General features: G+C 38.2%; 2 protein-coding genes across 3 annotated transcripts; one reads left to right on the top strand and one right to left on the bottom strand.

Annotated features, from left to right (window-relative positions):
- Positions 1-231: 231 nt before the first annotated feature.
- chtopa (chromatin target of PRMT1a) lies at positions 232-15,006 on the bottom strand. 2 transcript variants are annotated; one of them, XM_077196552.1, is made up of 6 exons: positions 14,726-15,006; positions 13,918-14,009; positions 12,139-12,289; positions 11,318-11,495; positions 2,101-2,235; positions 232-1,052 (listed from the first exon to the last, which is right to left on the bottom strand). In XM_077196552.1, the coding sequence occupies exons 2-6, from the start codon at positions 13,980-13,982 to the stop codon at positions 853-855; spliced, it is 729 nt and encodes a 242-aa protein (XP_077052667.1). In that variant the 5' UTR covers positions 13,983-14,009; positions 14,726-15,006; the 3' UTR covers positions 232-852. The 2 variants fall into 2 exon arrangements, with proteins under 2 accessions (XP_077052667.1, XP_077052668.1); XM_077196553.1 differs by lacking the exons at positions 13,918-14,009; positions 14,726-15,006 and adding an exon at positions 13,561-13,697.
- Positions 15,007-15,111: 105 nt separating this feature from the next.
- On the top strand, positions 15,112-20,004 carry snapin (SNAP associated protein). The gene is made up of 4 exons (XM_077196530.1): positions 15,112-16,207; positions 16,503-16,549; positions 17,985-18,103; positions 18,196-20,004. Exons 1-4 carry the CDS (start codon positions 16,092-16,094, stop codon positions 18,301-18,303), a joined length of 390 nt encoding a protein of 129 aa, XP_077052645.1. The 5' UTR covers positions 15,112-16,091; the 3' UTR covers positions 18,304-20,004.
- The last annotated feature ends 30 nt before the right edge of the window (positions 20,005-20,034 follow it).

Raw genomic sequence — 20,034 nt, 5'->3', positions numbered from 1 at the left:
AAAAAAAAAAAAGGCAGCATTTTACCTCCATCTAGCAGAGATACTGAACATTTGAGGTGGTAAGACACTTCCATAAAAGGTTCCATTAGTTCTTAAAGGATGGGTGGGAGGGGATGGCGAGGAGGAGGAGATGGAGTTAATTCTTGACCACAAAACACTGACTTGAATTTTAGAAAATGCCTAAAGGTAATGTTGGTAATATTGTTTGGGAAGTCACTGCAAGCACATAGGTCTCAATGGCAAAGATTTATTTGGAACCAAAAAAAAAAAAAAAGGTTTGTGGGTTACAATATACTTTTAAGACATCTTATGACATTGACACAAAAAAAATATCAAGATTGCGTATACCAAGTAAAAGTTCTACTTTTTAAAACGTAATAAAAATACAATAATAAAAAGGTAAATGACATTTGTAAGAACATTGCTGTAATTAATGTTCATCTATATAAACCATGTTTTACCATCGGATCATTCACACAGTTCCTCATACATTGTCATTTTCAGAATTTTGGCCAACAAATAGCAAGTACAATCTCTATTATTACAGTTCAATGAAAATTATTATTTTTTCCTTCACTTCACGGCCAAAAATTTTCTAAGAAGACCTGCGTTTTAGAACCATAAATTGTTGAGAGGCTTTATGGATGGTACAGCATTTAGTTTAGGAAATGCGAGTAACGACTCAGATGTTTGAACATAACTGGGATGGATACATGACTTTGTACAAACTTCAAGTTTAAATGTCTCATCAGGGAGTGTCCAAGAGCAACAGCTTTAATGGTTCTGTGTGTTGTCAGTCAGTCTATTATCTGCAGATCTTTGGGGAGCTGCTCTCTCTCAGCTCAGCTGTGGTTACTCCATGCTCTCGGGGTCGGCCTGGGCCATATATGCATCCAACTCGGCATCCAGGTGGCCCTTGGTCTTGGACATGTAAGCATCAAGCTGGTTGTCCAACTGCTCACGTGTGACGATGGCACGACCTGCTCCTCGGCCTCTGCCGCGTCCACGACCTCTTCCAGCAAACCCTCCGCGTCCTCTCAGACCTCCACGGCCTAAGAGAGAACCGTTGAGAAACACTTAAAGGGGAACTTGGCAACTAGTTATTTCTTCACTCATTTTCACTTTTGTTGTCGCATGTTTTCTCAACTAGCTCCCCCTACAGCTGTATGGTGTATATTTCACAACACTGTCGTAAAAAAAAAAAAAAAAAATTTACTTGCGGCACCCTCCTCCCCCTTTCTGCCGCTGCTCATGTGCATTTGTTATTATCGGAGCCGGCCAACTTTATCGTGTGGTGCTAGGGGTGTGACGGTTACTATATAACCGTGAGACCGACGGTTATAGTTGAACACCGTCATTAGAACTTTATAACTGCCAAAACAGTGTTATTAAAATATTTTTTACTAACATTTTTTTAATCAGAGAGAATGTTTAAATACTAATATCAGCTTACGAGGGAAATGGAGGTTGAGTTAATGGTGCTTCGGAGGCTGCTGCAGGAGGAGATGATTAGGGAGAGGTCTGTGCCCCTTTACCGATCAGAGTGCGCGCTGACACGGAGTAAAGCCTTGTTTATACTCGACGCGTCCGCACGAGCGCGAAGATGCGCGCGGCAAAAATGACGCGTTGGGTGCGCAGGACCGGAAAGACCCCATTTCGCTTGGCTGTGTGCACGGCTTTTTTTGTAACAGCGCGCGTGGCGCCGCATCCGAGGTTGAACGACTTAAAGCCGAATCTGGCCGAGCATGTACGCCTCACCGCACCGGCACCCAGTTTGCGCGTCTAAATTGCAAAGTTCAATGCAAAGTTTTTTTTTTGTTAAGGTTTTGTTTACGGTGTGTGATTTATTTAAAACAAAGCCCGTTCATTGCAACTTTTTTTTTTGTTTTGTTAGGATTTGTTTACTGTGTGTGATTCATTTAATGAAAAGCACATTCACTTCTAGTTGTCTTGCTGTTAATTTTAAATAAACGTAGAGCAAGTAGCTAATCAGTGTCTGCTCGTTTATTCAAACTAAGTTGTCCTATAACAGACGAACGTCGCAACGCCCCCCCCCCCCGCCCTTTTAGGCAATCTAGCAAGAATCTACTAATATTATACCTCTTCCTCCAACTGCTCCACGAGCTGCACCTCGGCCACCAAAAGCTCCTCTTCCTGTAGGTCCTCCACGCTGACGCATCCCTCGACGGAGACCGATACGTCCAGGACCACCCCTGCCTCTCATCGGACCTGCACCTAAGAAATAAAAACATCAGTTTTACTAAAGGAAAATTAATGGTAAAAATACTTCCAGAATGCACAAGGGACTGCTTGCAGTTAAGTATAGCAAATTATTATTATAAGTTGAAAGATCAATATTGGTTGGTTGGGGTTTTAATGCCATGCCAGCTTTCATGGCTATATTCTTGGTAAAAAAGTTAAAAATACGATAAAAGAGCAATTGACTTTGTCAGCATCGAAAATAATAGTTTTCTGCAGAGCTGCTTTATAGCTTAATTGAACTCATGAAAACAAATGCGCATCATTTGATTGGATTTGTGCTCTTAAAGTGTGAGCAGGCTTATATACCTTCTGCCATCTCTTTTCTTTTGTTGTTTTGTTAACATAAATGACAAAGAAAATAACTTTTGTAGCTATAACAAATATAGATCATATTTCACTTATACAGTAGGGGTGTAAAGCTATTCAAGCCTAACTGAAAAAGATGCGTCTTATGCATTCAAGCACTGATCTATATAATGACTGGATAGCTCATGACGTTCTAAACTGCCATCAGGCAGTGAAGCCACCGGAAGTGTTCGAGCGGCCATCTTACGATTCCCTACCAGCAGAGGGCTCCAACGCCCGTTATGCAGAGATTGGTAGGCCCGACGGCACTTTAAAGATGAATCAACCGCTGAGCAGCATACAAGTATAAAACGACGTTCACAAAAGGATGTAGAAAAACTGCCACAGGTTGTAATTCAAGCCCTATAAGTAGTTATTTATATGCAAAATTGTCGCTATGCCCGTGTTGTTTTCTGTGGGGCAAGAGTAACGGTAATGCTGCTGCTTCTTTAACAAGCAACGATAAAACAGTCAACAGTAACCTATAAGAAACATCAGAGCAGCAATAATCACAATTAAGTGTCCAATAGCGACACCATTTAACAGATTCAAAAAAGCTTTGTGCAGAGTCCGTTTACCGTTACATTAAGCCATACAATTTGTATTATGCATTTCCTGAACATGTACTTGCTAAGCAAACACTTTATATGGACAAACTATTAATCTATAAAACACAATCGGTCTTCCGACCTCGTTGAAGGCGGTGAGAGAGAGTGCGCGCGCGCGGCCGGGGCTCTCTTTCTCTGCTCGTTCTTATGCGCCCTGTCCACTGATCTAAATAATTCGTTGTTACGACGACTTTGTTCCCTCGTTTTAATAAATCGTGGAAACGTTGAACTAATTCCCTCCCTCGTTTTGATTTAACGAATTACAACGTGGCCACAATATAGTAAAACGCGGGAACAAATTAGTATAAGGTGCCGAGGTATTATTAATCTGTGACCACTAAACAATATTTACCTGAATATTCACCAATTCACAAAAATATAGGTCTTTAGCATTCACTATATAATTAATAGTATCAAACTGTTTTTCTTACCTGTGAAGATAGCTCTTCAGTGAAGGCCGACTAGTGTTCTCATACAGCTTTTTATTACTTTTGCAAAGAAATTGCCGTTTTTTAATAAGCTGGAAAAATTTCCGACTTTAAACAAATACCCATTTAAATGCTTAGGATGTTTGCGTTGTGAGAATGTACAGGGATACTTTAGATTTAAAAACTGTGTCTCGTTAGGCAATGTTTTTTCCGTCAAATCATAAAATTTCCTATTGATTCAACAGAACGCATGAGCTCACTAGGGAATACCAATATGGCGGCGCGGTGGCTTCACTGTTTATGACGTCATGAGCTATCCAGTCATTCTATATAGATCAGTGCATCCAAGACGAATACAATGTTTCAGCCTAACCACCATTAATCGCAGTAGCTCCGCGTTTTGCTACTTTTGATGAGAAACAGTGTCATTTCAAATTATGTCCATTTTATCATGCAATACAGACAATAAATGCTGTTTTGACTCTCTTTAATGTGGCGTGACAAATCACTATATAGGCGCCTCAGTTTAAGCAGCATTGCAAGTGAACGCGATCATCTCTTCCTAATAAACATGAATCAACATCTGAAGGCATGCTGAAAGATACAGTACAACTTACTGAAACGTATTAGATCTCGTGTAATCGCTCAATCAGTAATTCCACGGCGGAATATCTCATGTAGCATTACATTTACCTTAGGCAAGTCATTCAGTGTCCACAGCTTGTTAATCAGCTAGATTAATGAACTCTATCGCTAAATATATGCAACATCAGCCTATATATTCATTATATTTTACTTAACCTGTTAGTGATGTCTTGCTTATTTAATGCAAGTTTAAAATATCTGTCATGAGAATGACAGCCAGTGTGTAAATGATTATATTAACAAGGAACTGGAGTAAAAACATATGATTAAATTTAGAAGCTAATGCAAAAACATTTGAGTGTTGATTATGAATAGCAATATACTTTTATAAAAATAAATACCAACTGAATTTAAGATAATAGTTTGGGCTATGTTGTGAACCTTTAATATTGTAGTAATGTGCAAGTAAGGGCTCTCTATAAAGTTTACACCATTACCAGAGATCATTTTATCCTTAAAGGTGCAATGTGTAAAAAATTTGAGTATCTATTAACAGAAATGCAATATGACATCCATAACTATGTGTTCAGTGGTGTATAAAGAACTTACTTAATAAACCGTAATGTTTTTATTACCTTAGAATGAGCCATTTATATCTACATAGGTGCGGGAATCCCCTTCTATGAAGGTCGACATATTGTGACGTCATGTTTCTACCGTAGCCGACAGCGAACAAACAGCGTTACAGAACGCGTTTCGTCACTACCTTGAAAGAGAAGCCGCAGAAAGCTAGAAGCTAGCCATAAACACCGTGAGTAGTGACTTTTCCCTTGTCAGTGGTGTAAAATATGTAGTTGGATTGTTTCTTGTAACTTAATTCTTCTCCCTCGCTGTGTTATGGCTTTGCTATGTGGGGATAAATGTGTTGGTTACGTTCGCGAGACAGCTGATTAGTACTCTTGTCATTGGCCGTAAAACAGTTACAGGAATCACCAACCCGTCGATCTTGGAAGCATTTTAAGTCGATCGAGTTTCCAAAATCGGAGAAAAAAAGCCTATTGTGTGTAGTAAATGGTGTCTAGGGAATGCGGAGGCGCGCGCGCTGTTACAATCACGTTATTTTTGCCGCAGGCAGCTTTGGGCTCATGCGGACGCGTCCAGTATAAACAAGGCTTAACGCTTTAACCAGCTCAGCCACAGTAACAGCTCATATTAGCCAGCTAAACTTTTACTACCCTGTTAGAAAAAGTATATAGTTGCATAGTTTCATGTGGTTCTTCTCCCTCGCTGTATTATGGGTTTGCTATGTGGGGAGAAATGTGCTTGTTACGTTCGTGAGACAATCAACTAATTACCATTATTATATTACGTATTAAGACCCTTGATCCTCACCTGACTATGGCTTTGTAAACTTTATCCATGATGTGGTTTATAATGGACTGTGGTACAGAAACTTGGTTTACTCTGGCTATTCTCTGCCGTCTCAGACGACGATGTTTGTCCCGTTTTAGCCACCGTAGCTTCTTCGAAAGGGAGGGGTGAGTGGTGGGCTGAGCCCTTAGTGTAAACTCGCAACCGAACCGCTAGATGTCGCTAAAAGTCACACACTGCACCTTTAAATTACAACTGAATTCATATAAAGACACCATTTGTTCAGGAAACCACTGTCTAATAAAAAAAGCAATTTAGGTTATCTCATGGCTCCTCGAGGTGGCGCTCAAAACATGAATGAGGGAAACGTGAACAAAAGTTAACTAGCCTAAGAGAAGAAAAAAAAAGGTTATTAACAGGATGTTGGACAGCAGTTTGAGCAAAATAATAGATGCCCAAACCACGTTTAAGTCCAAAGTCAGGACGCACTTTGGCTTTTATACCATTTATAGGACGAACCTGTTGTGAATTATGTAATGGTAAAGTTCTGACGTTCTGACACAAAGTACTTTGTGAAGGATTTTTTTTTAAAATTAATCATAACATTCCTTTTTCTTGCAGAATTAACCATTACATGCTTTTCAAACCAAAAATGTCCTCAAACACTTTGGCCTAAGTCAGAGTGTCTCTGAAAAATGTCCAAATATAACAAAAAAGAGGATATGAAACTAGACATGTTTAAATATATAAACTCATGACTTTTGAGTAACAAAGTAATTAAAGTAACACCAGGTAACTTTGGCTCTCGGGGTCCCCCTACAGTTGGGAAACAGTATTGTCCTCTACTACTGTCGTAAACTCTGTCATCGTGCATTTGTTGACAACCATGATAGCCCTGAACACTGTAGGAGGAGGTGTCATTATAGTAGCCTAGTCTATTGGTTACTGTTTTACTGAATCTATATGATACTTCAATACAATGTTTGAGTGGTAGATAATAACCATATATCGTCAATATTATAATATCAAGCTAGCATAAATAAATCTGCAAATTTTACAAATCGATTTGCATTATAGCTTGAGGCAAGACAAATAAGCATTACCTGATTCATGAAGATAAACGGAGGATAAGATAGCTTCCGTAACATAGTCAGGCAGACAAAAAACACCCCAGACTACGGGGTGTCATTGGTTGTTGCGTTAAATGTTACCCAGATACAATAGTGCTATTTTCTGATTGGCTAACAACACCAGACGAACAACACCAGAGGAGACGCGCTTGAATTCATGCCTGTTCCACAGTGAGAGCGGCGCGGCCAGAGTTTTGGGCGCTGTGGCATATTAAATATATTACAAAAAGTTTTTCAGCGTGAGAAATACAATGTGTGGCGGGAGAGCATGACAAAAGACCGAAATGAGTGACTGTCACGCTCAATGCGTGACACTTGACAGCCCTGCGATTTTAAGGAAGTGGGGGTGGTGGTGGAAGTGACGTATATGCCGTAAAGCAGTCGAGCTTTGTAGTTCTCTTTGTTCGCCGGTTACTACCCGAAACCCGAAGTTTAAAAGTACGATTAAAAACGCTACAGACCCCGTCAGGCTATGGCAGACGTGTCATTCAACCTATTGTAAGTCGATGTACCATCACAAGAGACTTGGAAATATATTATGAAGGTTGAAAAGTTACCTAGTGTTACTTTAAGAAATCAGGATTTGCTTTTACCTAGTAAAAGGAGGGTTTGCTGAATTATACATATGACGAACCAATCATATTGTAGAAAAATGATGTAATTAATCATGTCACTATTGCCACGATCCTAATCTATAAAAATTGTTGTACTCTTTTTGCTGGTGGGCTTCTCTCTGAAATTGGTCTGAGGTCCTCCGGCCGTGATTAAAGCATATTCAAAAGGCATTGTCTGGAGTCTGTCTAGTTAATGCTGCACAGCAGGTTAAACACTAGAGATGTTTCTTCTATTCTCAAGTGATAGTGTTTATTGGAGGAGCACTTGACCTTATTGCCAAGTGATAGCGTTCAGAAAAGGTTGAGACGTTGGCCGACTCGAACAGGTATTGAAGTAAGCTTAGTTGAGTATAAATTCATAGGTGTCTGGGACAACCGGTTTAACTTAAATTTAGGCGCATAGGGGAAAATCTACCATAGCTTACACATACACACAGGAGCATTTGAAAGCAGGCAACTATGATAGACGCATGCTTTTAAATGCTTCCGTGTTTATCTGTGCAAGCGCTTGGTTTAACAGCGTCAAAGATGTCCCTTTACAACATGTTTTTGAAGCGTTGATCATTGTAGCCAATCACAGACATACGTTGTTGAGCGTGTGAACTAGGGCTGGACAATAATTCAATATCAATATATATTGCAATATTTTTTTTCCGATAACGGTGATTTTTAAACACATTTTCGATATTTCAATATACATAGCAGCATTTGTCACTGACTGACGTTAGGCGCGCAGCCGTCAGAAAGAGCAGAACACAATTGGCTACTTTCCTGATGATGTACACCACAGACACGCAGCCACTGCTCAGAGCAGCGGATCTCCAACGCGGCAAGTTTCAGCCACAGAATGAGCGCCCCTGACTGCAATGCAAATGTGACTGAACGAGCTTCCACAAGTGAGGAGAAAGCATACGAAATAGTTGATAAGAGAGGAAAGACTAATTCAGTGGTATAAATTCAGTGGTGTTTCAGCGTGCTGCAAAATGTGCCGAAGTGTGACTGCAGAGTCCGACTAGCAGCGGGAACACATCAAGCGAGGATCAGGAGATAGACTGTGCCGATGCGCACGTCCGCGGCCAGGAACGTCGAGTCCACACTCTAAAAATAGCTCACCGAAAGTTCTAATGAGCAGGTATCGCTCCCTGTGAATGTCCTGACGCGCGCATACACACGCACACGACGCGCAGAATCCAGTTCTCTTTCTTTAGCGCTTGAATAATAACACACATTTATGCCAAAATGTCCGTTTTGTCACTTGTATCCTCACAAGAACAGTCTAAATGAGTTAAATAAAATCTTAAATGAAAGTTAAGAGTAGCCTAAATGAGAAAATTAAATGCGTAAGATCCTCTCATCAGCGACAGATCTTAAAGGGACAGCAGCCAATTCTGTCTGTCAGTTAAGTTAACCAAAGAACAAAGGGGAACAGAGCAAATTACTCACTGATCTTGTCTAAAGAACGTGTGTAGCTTTAATAAGGATTAATCTATATCTAATTTATAATTTATGCAGTTCAGACTATTCGATAACCTTATTCAATTTCGGTATATTTCAGTTTTATTTACACACAAAACATTAATGGTGAACATTCTTGACTTTATAAAATGATTATCTCAAGTTTTCAAAAAAGTAAGACATATTTTTGTTATACATAGTTTAGTAGCCTACTTTTATTTTTGGCAGAATTTATCATTATAACCAACTTAATTATTTCCTGGATTTTGTAACCCCATAGTCCCTAAATTTATGTAAATGCAGGAAATGGGATTTAAATCGGATTAAATTAAAAATGGAATTCCCCCATTTTGTGTACCAAATGTTGCACAAATGTTATGGCAAATGTAAATTTAAAAACAGAAATGCATTGCCATTTTGCATATTACATTTCAAACGGAATATTGCTACCCACATGCTTTCATAGTCTTGTAGCAGGTATTGAGAAGAGAATATTATTGTTATGATGGGTTATTTCATTGCTTCATGTAGTTTGTTATGGTGCAGTAGCGAAAGACTCCAGCAGACTTCATAGACTTGGCAAATTCATTTTTCAGAAGATTGTAGGAACAGACATCTGTTATGGGCGTTCTTGGCAGTTTTTTTGAGGCTTTTATGTTGTTCATATCGATATCGGAATTTTATTGCATCGACCGAAATTAAGAAATATATCGTGATATAAAATTTGGCCATATCGTCCAGCCCTAGTGTGAACCAATGGCCAATCAGAGGAGTTTAAGAATCCGCTCAACAACACTCAAATGGCGCTTTTCCACTGCATGGTACGGTACGGTTCGGCTCAGTACGGCTCACTTGTGGCGCTTTTCCACTGCATGGTACAGTACGGTTCGGCTCAGTACGGCTCACTTGTGGCGCTTTTCCACTGCATGGTACAGTACGGTATGGCTCGCTTTAAATGGTACCACCTCTGTTGAGGTTCCAAGCGTACCGTACCGATACTAAAATGTGACGTGAAAACACTGCAGATCACTGATTGGTCAGACAGACAGAATCATCATTACCAGCGTCATTGTATTTGCGAGACATCAAACCTGCTGGATTTAAATAGCCAGTAACAGCCACCGCTGTAGCACCTGTTTTAAAACTACTTGCTTGAAGAAAAAAAACTTCCCAAAAAAGAAATGGCTGAACGTGGTCAGTGGATGAGAAGTGCAGACGTTCCTCTTGTTGGTTGCCAAGGAGCGGATGATAATGATCAGTCATAATCCCACCCACTTTGAAGCGGTACTAACTGCAGTGGAAAAGCAACCGAGCTTAAGCGAACCGAGCCGTGCCGCGCCGTACCATGCAGTGGAAAAGCGAAGCAAGCCGAACCGTGCCGAGCCGAACCGTACTGAGCCGCACGCAGTGGAAAAGCGCCAAAAATGCCTAGGGGGAAATGCTGGTATCGTCACATTAAAAATCTAAAATACCCAAGTCGTTACCTTTGACAACACTATTCCTAAGTTTATTTTAAGGAAGCTGGTAAACACATTCCCAAGTTTAAATAAAAGAGGTTGGTACATTTTTAAATGTACCAGGTTTATAAAACAAGTTGATAAGCAGCTAAAGGTGTCAGTTTAAGCTTTTAAAAAGTATAAGCATCAAATGTTTAAATTTACTTTTAAGTCTAAATTAAATTTAACATTAAATAAAGTTCATTAATTGATGATAAAATGATTTAATAAAGAGAGAAAAACTGCACGTAACCTTTTAACAGGCATTTTGTTTTCATAGTTAGATATTGTGATGCATCATATAGGATTATCTTGCAATATATCGAATATCACATAATTGCTGTATCGTATTATTATCGGTATCGTGAGCCAATTATCGTGTATATCGTATCGTGAAGTACCCTGTGATTCCCACCCCAACTACATAGATGAACTTCTCTCAATACCTAAGAGGATTTAAGGGTGGCAATGAGTCAACTGGATAACATTAGTAGATACTCTAAACTTCTTTAGCTAAAAAAAAAAAACAGCTCTTAATCATCTACACTGCTTAGGGGAACAGTAGAGCAGGCTCAGCTGTCACCTCCTGTTACCACCTAGAAACTGCACAACAGGTGCAGGAACTACAAATCTAGAAGCACACCAGGGGTCTCCTAACAGCCATAAAATGACAGTTTAGCAAAATCAGCATGACGCAAAGTTTAGAGAGAGGGTGGCTAAACATGTGAAAAACATTACCACTGTAAAACATTATCTCAGCTGTATTGCAATGATTGACAGTTCCAAATGAAGAACAGATATCTTTTGACGTTAAGAAGCTCACACTGCACTTACGGCAAGGAAAGCTTTATTCTGAAAACACATGCATGCATCTCTTCTTCAGATTTATAGCTATAGCGAGCCAGAGTAAATGTATAAATAGGATGAGTGGCTTTTTATTAAGTAAATGCAGGACAGGATCTGATAAGCACACTGGAAAGCGGGAAATAAAATCAGTGGTGTTATGTAAAGACTGTTTGTCACCTCTAAGAGAGAGTGCTCCTCTCATGGAACCGCCTCTCACTCTTCCTCGCAGTCCGCGTCCAGCTCCACGCAATCCTCCAGGAAACCCTCGCCCTCTGCCACCGCCCGGCATTAATGAGCCGATGGGCCGACCAAGTCTGGCCTGGATGTTGCTCTTCCCAAGTCGCTGCTTCAGGCTCTACAGGTGATATAATGGATTGTTCCTTTATTAGGCACATCAATTTATTAACATTTAAAGGCAAAATGAATTTCATGACTTTAATTTTACACTACCGTTTACCCCTGGTCTTTTTTCTTTCTCTTTCATCTTTTTGCTCACCAAGACAAAATTTGATAATAAAAAAAACAGTAATATTGTAAAATTATACTACAATTTAAAATATTTTTTTATTTGAAAATTTTCAAATGCAATTTATTCTATTAACGGTAAAGCGGAGTTATCAGCATTATTACTCCAGTCTTCAGTATCACTCATTTGCTGCTCAAGAAACATTTTATTATTAATGTTGAAAACAGTTGTAACGTTTTTGTGGAAACTGATAATTTTCAGAATTCTTTGATGAACAGAAAAAATAAAGATCTTCCTATTTGCATGATAAGTGTCTTTACTGTCACTTTTGATTAATTTAATGCATCCTTGGAGAATAAACCTAAATATTATTTTGAAAAAAATCTTACTGACCTCAACCTTTTGACAGTAGTGTACATGTTAAATACATTTCGTTTTCCAATACCACGATGCAGCCAACAGTCGATTTGCGATTCGAACTATATAACCTGAATGTGCCATTGAAGTCGTCTTTGTGCATTTCATCTCGTACCTGTTTGTGTTGCAGGGCAGCCTGCACAGAGGGCCTGTTCTCCATCTGCTGAGCGAGCCGGCGGTTGCGCGCACTGGCCATGTGCTGCTGCTGCATGGTCGCCCGGATGCTACTCACTGTCGGCTGCTTGTTCTTCAGCATGTTTGTGAAGCTTATGGAACACAACAGGAGGAGACAGAGAGAGAGAAAGAGGAGGGAAAGGGGGATACGAGGAAAGGAGGGTTCCAAATCAAATCATTTCACACAGCATGGACGCAGCTACAGCGGCTCGTGTAGCAATATAGTGAATGCCCTTTTTAGACCACACGCGCTTTTATTTACTCTCTCTCTCGGTTACATGTGGAGACACCCCAACAAATCAGTAGTTTAGTTTTAAACTGAACACTTATAGTATGGTTTTGAGAATATAGGGATGGCAGAAGAGAAAACAGAGGCTACATCGATATTAATACACATACTTTTGAAAACAGCTTTTTCCTCAACGTTTTGGCCTTCCCTTCCACACGATACAGAATTTTTGTCCTGTACAAATGGAGACTTTCAAAACCCTTTCACAAATGGACATTTGAAAATGCTGTTTTTTGCAACATTTTAGTGTAGACTTGAAAACTGTGGTAATCAAAGACACATGTGACCTATATTGTACACGTGGATATCTATGATTATACCGGCAATGTTGTGCCATCTATTAATTTTCATAGTGTTGTTAAAAATAAACGTTACTTTGGACAATCTTCCTACTACATTCCTGTTAAGATGAAAGAAAATTGCTGTCCTGTGGTAAAACATGAGGGCAACAGCATTTTAGACTATACACGGAACAGCGATTGTGAGTGCGACATGAAACATCAGTGGGGAGATATATCATAATGTGCCAGAAGAAGCGTGTTAGAACTTTATATCTGGTCTCTCTGTATCATCTCAGTGAGCTCATATTGTATTTTATGCTTCTGCTGCAATAAGATGATTGCAGCGTGGACAAGAAACTTTTGGAAACTCTAGTTTTGAAATGAAAATGCTATTTTCAAATGTATCTGGATTAATGTAGATGCAGCTGGAGACAGAAAAGAGGAAGGTAGATTTCTTTCAGAGTGATTGCCACTTACAGGCCGCCATCAACCTACTGTGATGTCATCAGTCCGAGACACCACACGGTGAGTTGGCCCAGGGCTAGAGGGGTGTCTGGCCACCCAGCCACTTACAACCAAGACCGTGACCTGGTACATTGCTCTGTAAGATGCTTCTTCTGAGAAGAAGGGAAGGGGGACAGGGGGACAGGTCACGTCTTAAGTATGGACTGGGCACCTTTAATCTGTAGACAGAGAGAAATTGAGAAATGCAAAGGAGCAGAAAAAGGTCATCTAAGAGAGAGAGAGTGTGTTTTGTGTGAGAGAGGGCAAGAAATATGGATGGCACACATACCATCCTGCACTATCAACTCATTTCCATGGTCGAGGATGCTCTTCTGCAGAGAACTCAAGTGCAGTCGGCTTACCTCACCACCATTACCCTCTCACCTCCGGGTGTGCGCTGCTTACACAAGAGACTCCTTGCCAAACATGGCACATTATTAGATCTTATACATCGACTCAAGTAACGGAAGTCTTGTTGGGTAAGCGGAGCACACCGTGCGGGCAGTCTAGCGTCCATGTCAGATCGGATGTCTCCCCCTCAATGACCTCCATAGTACACGTGTCTTGAGGCTTCATGCCTTAGTTATCTCTGTATGCTTTTCCCCCCGGCCTTGAGATAATGCTGTCAGGATGCGTAGCGCCTCACCGCTCATTCAGGGACACCTTGGTGGTGCTTTTCAGCACGACTTTTTGAGAAGAAGGGGCGCTCATGTTTCTTCAGACTTGCAGGGATCTCTCCTATAGAGGAAACACAGCAGAATAAAGATGTAAGATTTCTTTACTGCTGCATCAAAGTGAAAGTTTCAGACAGACATAAGGACATCAGATACAAATTGTCTGTATTTTAAAACCTAGAAATTTGACTTTCAGATGCCACAAACTCCCAAATGTGTCATCCTTGTGTGAGGGACCCCCATCCTAGAATTTAAATGCCATCTATATGGGTTCTTGTATAAAGAACGAATTTATACCGTGAACATTTATATTATAAATGAGTGTAAAATATTTAGATTTTATCAAGTCATATATTTTGTAATGACATGTATTTTTTGCTCTTTTTAAAAAAAAAAAATCCACGGACCAGCGTAGTCTGAAACCCCCGACCTAGGCATCATTTTTGTAGAGTATTTGCAGTTTGTAACATGCTGGAAGGCTGCCAGTAACTTGTTATAAATGATTACCAAATGTAGCAGAACCATTGGTTTGAAAACACATTTTAATTCATACCATGCGTCAACATAATGAAAAAAACAACAACAACGAGTTTTACCGGTTTTATGTAAACCAATGTAACGTTAACGTTACTTACATAACTGACTGTTCACCACCATAGTAATATCACCGAAACTCACACAAAACTTATTCGTATACACATATTAACCAAGTCAATAACACATTCATTCATGTTTAAGGCATATTTAATATGTATAAATGTTTAAAATATATTAACTTACCTTTTCTCTGGACGACTCGTGCAGTTGAGTCAGGGCAGATCTGTTAGCTATGAGGCTAGCTGAAGCAGCAGACTGACTCGACAGAATCCCTACTCAAAACTTCTCAATTTGACGGCCGGAAATTGTACACCGTTACCTATAGCCCCTCTTCTAAATATATTTAAGAAATAAAAACAAAGCTATATCCCACAGAATAGGTTATTTAACATCAGTCTACTTTAATCTGCAACACTATCTGGCTACCCTCCCCTCATTCATCACAAAATGGTGCTAACAACTGCGCGAGTTCGGAAAATGGAGCACTACTTACTACGTCATATATCGCGAGATTTAACCGTGAAAGGTTGTGGCCCAAATAGCATACTTCCATACTACTACTAGGGTTTGTACATGAACCTATGACATGAACTTTTGCATCAAGATTTTAGCTTAAAATTTTTATAAACTTTACTTTTATAAAATGTATATAAAAGTACAGGGGAAACGATTTGAGGTACTCTGAGCATTTTTAAGTAAAGTTGAAGTTTTAACCATTTTAAACTACTGAAAAACTAAAATGTACTTTTCATTTGAATTTTTTTTTTGTGGTAAGACAACAATTTAAGAATTAAAAATTACAGATATTGCATGTATGTATAATGTTTTTTTGTTTTGTTTTTTAATAAAAAAAAGTTTAAGATAGTCTATCACACTCTAGGATGACAAGACCCCGCCAAATATGATCATCTTTGTGCGAGGGACTCCCATTTAGGCAGCCACTGTATATATTGTATAATTTATACAGTGATATAGAATATTATGTTGAAAATATTTAGTTTTTTTATTTCGTACTGTACTTTTTGATGTATTATTCATTTAAATGTAACTTTATTATTATTATTTTTAATCCCTATTATTATCTATCTATTATTATGATTATTCACTGAATGACTGTATCGATATAATTGATTAATAAGTGTACTGTGAGTGTATACTAACCTGTAGTACAGTTTACATTTCATTATTGCTTGAAATTTCAAGTCAGTTAGACACTATTTCTCCAGTATACACCACAACATCATGCAATGTATACTGCGTCGTATGTACATCAGTACGTTAGTATATAGTATTGTATTTGAACCATAATCGATGAATTGCTGACTGCAGTTTAAGTCACTTCCGTGTTGGTTTCAAGGAGAGACAGGAAGGTGACCACTGATTTGAACACAGCCATATGTGTGACGCAGAATGTACGGAAACGTGGAGATTCGCTGATTTACAAATCATCACACAGTTCATGTACTGTCGCTGTTTATATATATATATAGATGTCATAATATGTGTTAAAGGCGCAGTTACTGTTGTATTAAATTAAATCGCAGTAAAGATGGCCGCGTTAGCAGTGGTGGAAACCCCATCAGGGAAAGATGCGCTCGCGGACGGAATGCTGGACCTCTTGAGACCCGCGGTACAGCAGCTTGACTTACATGTGCACTCAGTCAGGTAGTATTTTTTGGGAAGCCAAAACCATTTTAAACCCTATAAATGTTTAATTTACAATAAGCAGTTATGTTTGCTAGCATGCTAATCACTGTCAACATGAGACAGGTCTTGTGACTCAGAGATGCTGTGATCATATTATATGTAAAACAATGACAGTTAGTTTATTCATTTGTTACTGTAAGCAGATTCTGACGATTTATGCTTTTAAGATATGATACATAGTAATTTATTTTAAAGCGTGTATAAATATGGACAGTTATATCGTTTACTATATACTGCAAATTTATCTTCACAGAGAAAGCCAAGTGGAACTTAGGGAACACATTGATAATTTGGCATCTGGTAAGTTATGACGTGATTATGCATTTGCAGTTTTTCTCAATAGTATTTGGTTTAATTCTCAAATTAGATTTATGTTCAAAAATGAAAATAATAAATGTTGATCTCTGAACAATTAGTAAAGGTAAAGGCAATTAGTAACTTACATGTGCACTCAGTCAGGTAGTATTTTTTGGGAAACCAAAACCATTTTAAACCCTAGAAATGTTTAATTTACAATAAGCAGTTATGTTTGCTAGCATGCTAATCACTGTCAACATGAGACAGGTCTTGTGACTCAGAGATGCTGTGACCATATTATATGTAAAACAATGACAGTTAGTTTATTCATTTGTTAGCCTACTGTAAGCAGTTTCGCACGATTTATGCTTTTAAGATATGATACATGGTAAGATTAGTTAGTAAATAGTAAGATTTGAATTTCTTATCAATTTAAGAAAATTGCATGTGTTTTGACACTTGTGCTAAATGGTAAGTAGCTACAATTTATACTATTTGCACAATAACTAAATGCACATAAAGTTGATTCTCTGTGAAATTGTCATAATCTGCACAACTTCTAAACCTTCATTTATTGTGTGAGCCATTAAATGCAAAATGATCCATTCAGTTATCGAAAGTTGGTCAATCATACATGTATATTCTGTAAATATTTATAACAAGGCATGATTGTGATTTCTGCTTAATTGACAAATGACCTGCCTTAGTAATGAAATGATAATCATAATTTTACCAATGAAGGTTTGAAGCATAGATAGAGCTTGCCTGGATGGCATTTGTTGGCTTTTTTTCCCCAGTATAGTAGGTTACATCTAGGAAATGTGTAGAAATGGACTTTCTGTTTACATGTAACAAAAATAAATTTACTTTATACATACAAATGTGCATATTCTTTTTTTAGTGTACTACAATATTGACTTTTCCCAGTAAACTTTTAACATACTGTTGAAAAGCTCAATGTGATACAGAATAGCATTCAGCTAGACAAAACGTACATTCTTGTGTAGAAATATTGTATAGTAAGTGGTAATTGAAATGAAATTGAATGAAATTTCCATGGTGAAAAAACATTCAAGCATTTTCAGTATGGCTCACATGATGATAAATAAAGTTTAATTTTGTTGGCTTTGTTCAATTTCCTTTGAAGCATGAATGAAATGTTTTGGGAGAGTTACTAAATTTTGCATACCTTCCTCTAAACTGTAAGTGAAATTGTCACAACTGTTTTATGGGACATCACAAGCTGTGATGTCCCATAAAACAGTTGTGACAATTTCACTTACAGTTTAGAGGAAGGTATGACTGTTTTAAAAAATTAGTCAATGCAACGTGTTATGATTATGACTGACTCTTTTGTCATAATGTAAGAACTATTTCTGCAGAATTCATGAATATTGTATCATCTCATGAATGCTATGTGTGCACATTTCTTCGGCAGAGTTGTGTAGGATCAACGAACACCAGAAGGTGGCACTAGACCTAGACCCATATGTTAAAAAACTTCTTAATGCCAGGAGAAGAGTGGTGCTTGTCAATAACATACTCCAGAATGCACAGGTAAAAAAGACAGAGACGTTGAATATAAAACATCAGTCATGCACATTATTGTCCTGTGTTTTCTACTTCATCTTCTCAAATGTTTGTTTCAGGAACGTTTGCGGAGGTTGAACCATAATGTTGCTAAGGAGACCGCACGAAGGAAGACCATGCTTGAGGCATCAGGAGCATTTACCCCACGCTCCCCCAGCAAACCATGATGTCCTGTTGCTCACATTTTGAGAATGCACCATTACACTGTGCTCAATGCCAAGGACCAACGCTGTAGATTCACAGAATCTTCCTCGCATTGTTAAAGGGCACTGGGCTATGCAAAGCACTGCTACAGCAGAATTAATGTCAGTTCATTTAAGAGTAGTCAGGGAGACTGCAGTGTATATATGCACTCATTTCTTTGTTCAACATGACTTTTTGAATAAAAAGTTTTGTCTGTATGAATGTAACTGATGCTGAGAAATGCTCTTATTGCAATGCTCTGGATTTCCTAAATATTTGCAAATTTATAAAATTATTTATCATTAATGTCAGTCATCGTATCTCATTTAATGTACCAGATAAGGAAATCTCCTTCTCCCAGTCTTGATCTAATCAGTGGAAGCAGATTATAGTTTTACATTTTTGCGCACATGTGGAAAGCAGTATAGTGAATTATTTTCTTACCATATTTTTTTTATTTTATTTTTTGGTTTTATATGCAAGCTCATTTCTGTCACTTAATAATAATAAAAAATACAAAATGTTTTTGGGACTTTTTATCTTACAGTTCTATTTTTTATAGTTTATACCTCACAATTCTGACTTTATAACTCGCAAGTGCGAGTCACAATTCTGAGAAAAAAAGAAGTCATAATTGTGAGATGTAACCTTGCAATTGAGAGATACAAAAGTCAGGCTTGTGAGATAAAGTCACAATTTGGGTGAACTATCCCTTTAAAAAAACTTTTAGAACTTAAAATAGACTTTGCTAATAGAGCCTTCAATAGATTAAATACTATTCATTGATGTTGATTTTATTATTAATTTAATTATAATGATAATAAATTGGAGTGTCATAATTACATGTGGATTGAGGTTACAAATCACGGACCAAGCCAATATAAGTGTTTAGAAATACAATTTGATGGAAAAAATGAACTTCCTCAGAATCCATAGCATTGCATTGCATTATAATTGAATCAGCAGTAACATCTTAGGTATGCACATGTCTTATGTTAATAGTGGATGCTTTGTAAGAGGATATCAGAAAGGGCAGATGAAGGTGACCTCTTGTTTTAGCTGAAAGGGAGAGGGTTAGGAAAAGATTTCAGGACAGGTGAAAGGTCAAGGGAGGGAATCTATCAAGGAGGAACTTGGAATTACACGAGGGGCCTCCTAAAAGTCGTTAGGTTGATGAGAGATTAAACACAGATTGCTGGAAATCAAGTAAAACGAAAGAGTAAAGGCCATTTCGAGTCTGATTATATTTGATGGTGACTGCATACGCAAACTAGACTAAAAGATAACTGCATGTGCATGCTACTGTGTGTTGTTCCTGAAAAATATCTTTTTGTGTCCAAAAGTAATGAAAATGCTCATCTGACCTGTTGTACAAGTGTCTTCGCATGCTTAATGTAATTTTCACAGTATAAATTTAATCTTTATAGCTTATTTGAAAATATATAGCTGCCTTTTAAGTTTTAGGATGGTGGGCCCTCGGACCAGGATGATCTGGGTGCCTGTGGCATCGAATTATACCCAATATAAGTCTTCTTATTTTATTTCTTTGTTTTATAATCCTACAACGCTTTGTATATTTCAAGGTTTAAATGAACAAAATCAGGGTTTTCCAATGTGGTCTCAAGCCATTGGGCCCCATTGCATATATTTTATTCCTTTATTAAAGCTGACTAAAGAATATGTCACAAGTTTTCTACTGCCTATTACATGCGCCA

Source organism: Siphateles boraxobius, unplaced genomic scaffold (genome assembly GCF_051911475.1).
Source record: "Siphateles boraxobius isolate OS27281-9 unplaced genomic scaffold, OSU_SipBor_1 35, whole genome shotgun sequence".
Lineage (NCBI taxonomy): Eukaryota > Metazoa > Chordata > Actinopteri > Cypriniformes > Leuciscidae > Siphateles > Siphateles boraxobius.
This window is presented reverse-complemented; position numbering and strand designations above follow the sequence as displayed.

What these genes read in the sequence shown, in the direction of transcription:
- snapin (XM_077196530.1), top strand. Translation starts at nt 16,092, where the DNA reads ATGGCCGCGTTAGCAGTGGTGGAAACCCCATCAGGGAAAGATGCGCTC. An exon ending in TTACATGTGCACTCAGTCAG is followed by an intron (nt 16,208 to 16,502) that starts GTAGTATTTTTT and finishes TTATCTTCACAG; the next exon opens with AGAAAGCCAAGTGGAACTTA. An exon ending in ACATACTCCAGAATGCACAG is followed by an intron (nt 18,104 to 18,195) that starts GTAAAAAAGACA and finishes TGTTTGTTTCAG; the next exon opens with GAACGTTTGCGGAGGTTGAA.
- chtopa (XM_077196552.1), bottom strand. Translation starts at nt 13,982, where the DNA reads ATGAGCGCCCCTTCTTCTCAAAAAGTCGTGCTGAAAAGCACCACCAAG. An exon ending in AAGGTGTCCCTGAATGAGCG is followed by an intron (nt 12,290 to 13,917) that starts GTGAGGCGCTAC and finishes GTGTTCCATAAG; the next exon opens with CTTCACAAACATGCTGAAGA. An exon ending in CTGCCCTGCAACACAAACAG is followed by an intron (nt 11,496 to 12,138) that starts GTACGAGATGAA and finishes TATCACCTGTAG; the next exon opens with AGCCTGAAGCAGCGACTTGG.